Genomic DNA, 2,324 nt, shown 5'->3' with positions numbered 1-2,324 from the left:
TTTAGTTATCTCTGGAATGATGTAAAAACGAGCGTTCTTGCTCATTTTGCTACCGAGAAACATGCAAAACGGGACGGAAAACATGAAATTTTGCAATAATCTTGCGCCACCCTTGCACAAATCGACGATCATTTTTCTAATTTCATAGATAACAGAAGACTGTATTTTTTCTACATAACCCCCCTGAATTTAAAGCTGGATCCGCCCCTGCCTAGACACAGACGAGCATAGATGATAGGGGGTCCCTCGTAGCTATTTTTCCAAAGTTTGTCTGCGTCTGTTCCGGGTTCCATTCTATGTGGAATCACAGAACGGGGCAACTTTTCAGTTCGGTAATTCGATACGGAAATTAACAATGGAAAAATCCTTTTTACTACTAACCTGAGAAGTCACAACTATTTGACTGGCTTATCTGCGAATAAATTTAGTTCAATGCATTTGTGGTGATGCAAACGATTGGCGATTAAAAGTGATAATTACAAGCTAAACAATCCCCAGTTAAGTTTCCACTCCAAGTTTAGCCGATTTCCAAAGTCCCTCGACCAGACAAGTTACGCATCAAAAAATTTCCTCCTTTTTGATGGATCGTACTCGATGTACTGAAAGTTTGCCAAAGAAACTTTGTAATATGCTGACAAAATATCGGCATAAAACTTTTCGCATTTCTTTCCTTTCGGGTTGAAGTGATGCGCCCAATAAAGTTATTCCTATATTACAGATGCAGTAGTAAAGTTTTGAAAAATTGCCTTAGCACAAGTCGCATTTATCTTCCGATACAACGGAGCCGCACTCCGGCTTCTCATGTCGAGGATTTATGACTTATTTTCTAGTTGTCAAGTGTTATTAAACGTGCTTTATCGACGGATATGGAAGAAGTAACAAATATCTTCCACTTTCCTTGAGGATTTATCGGCTTCTGCTACGTTTTTCTCTTTATTTGTTGGCACTGGGTCAGCTTTGCGTAATCAATCTAAAGAAAATAAGTAATAAGACTTGCAGACAAATGAGAATGTGTGCAAAAACTTTCCGGATGGATACAGATATTATGCTATTTATTAACCGACTTTTCCCAAAATCCATTTTGTTTCCAAACAACGTGAATAAAACTTCGCAAGTGCTTAAGAATATCGAATTAAAAGGACACACTATCCGCATCGGCAAGAAGCAGTGCAAAAATTGAATTGCTGTTGCATTCAACCTGGCCATATTTTTAGAATGCTCCTGCTATAAAAGCACTCTGCCCATTTACATTCACACTTTTAATAAAACTAACTGCCTATTAGTATCTTGTTGCTCCTGCTGCCTCTTCTGATGACATCCACGTGTTTGTTTGGCGCAACTCATGTGCATTACATTACCCGCGATATATTTGTGAAACGAGCGCGCGGCTCAAAATAGCTGATTTTACGACTAAACTGCCCCATTTTCGTTTCACTTTTTGGTTCCTACCGTAAACTCTGAGGGTGGCTTCGGGCGATTCTCTCGACCCCACCACGTTGTGTGCGATGCATTGGTACTTTCCTTCGTCGTGTTGCCTCACATCCACGATCATCAAATTGCCGCCATCCACTGTGCGGATCCTTCTTCCATCAATGTCCAGCGGCATCCCGTCCTTCTTCCATACCAAGGTAGGCTCTGGGTATCCTCTGGGTGGACCACACAACAGGAGCGCTGTTTCTCCTGCTGCCACCTTTGTGTCCGTAGGCACCGTCTTGAATTCCTCTCGAAGAACTAGGACAAAACAACTGATTAGATGGACATTTTTCTCTGCGCCAATCTCATGTTATATTTTTTTCAAATTCAAATTCAAATTTATTAAACGGATAAAATCCATGGCGAATTATACAATGCGTATAAAAATATTAAAATACTATAAAAATTAACATATAACAATAACAGATAAATAATCAATAAATAAATTACATGGGTACCTTCAGCTTTAGTTCGGACTTAAATGCTGCCAAAGAAATATTAAAAAATGACAAATCTAAATTGTTAGCAGTCCTGCATACTCTGTCGATAATCATAAAGTGACTGTAATTGGTGTTATGAGTTGCCAAGTAAAATATAGATTGACTTCTGACCGTTCCCTTAGGAACATGGAAATTCAATTTACTGAGCAAATAAGGGCAATTTATATGATAGTTAATTAATTTAAATAAAAATATCATTTCACTTTCCAATCTTCTATGTTCAAGCGTTTGAATTTCTAATTGATGTCGTAATTAACCAAATCATCTAAAGGTATAGATGCCTTGTAGGCGCAGTATCTTAGAAATTTATTTTGAATACTTTCTATCTTATTTATATGTACATGATAACTA

At 38.0% G+C, this 2,324-nt stretch overlaps 1 protein-coding gene across 1 annotated transcript in view; it reads right to left on the bottom strand.

Annotated features, from left to right (window-relative positions):
• The window catches only part of LOC109539172 (roundabout homolog 2), a 50,113-nt gene that overhangs the window by 8,032 nt on the left and 39,757 nt on the right, over window positions 1-2,324 (bottom strand). The window contains 1 exon segment of the mRNA XM_048668058.1: window positions 1,450-1,731. Within this exon segment, the coding sequence (XP_048524015.1) occupies window positions 1,450-1,731 (282 nt within the window).

Source organism: Dendroctonus ponderosae, unplaced genomic scaffold, assembly GCF_020466585.1.
Source record: "Dendroctonus ponderosae isolate FM_Combo_2020 unplaced genomic scaffold, Dpon_F_20191213v2 Dpon_F_20191213_7, whole genome shotgun sequence".
NCBI classification, from domain to species: Eukaryota; Metazoa; Arthropoda; class Insecta; order Coleoptera; family Curculionidae; genus Dendroctonus; species Dendroctonus ponderosae.
This window is presented reverse-complemented; position numbering and strand designations above follow the sequence as displayed.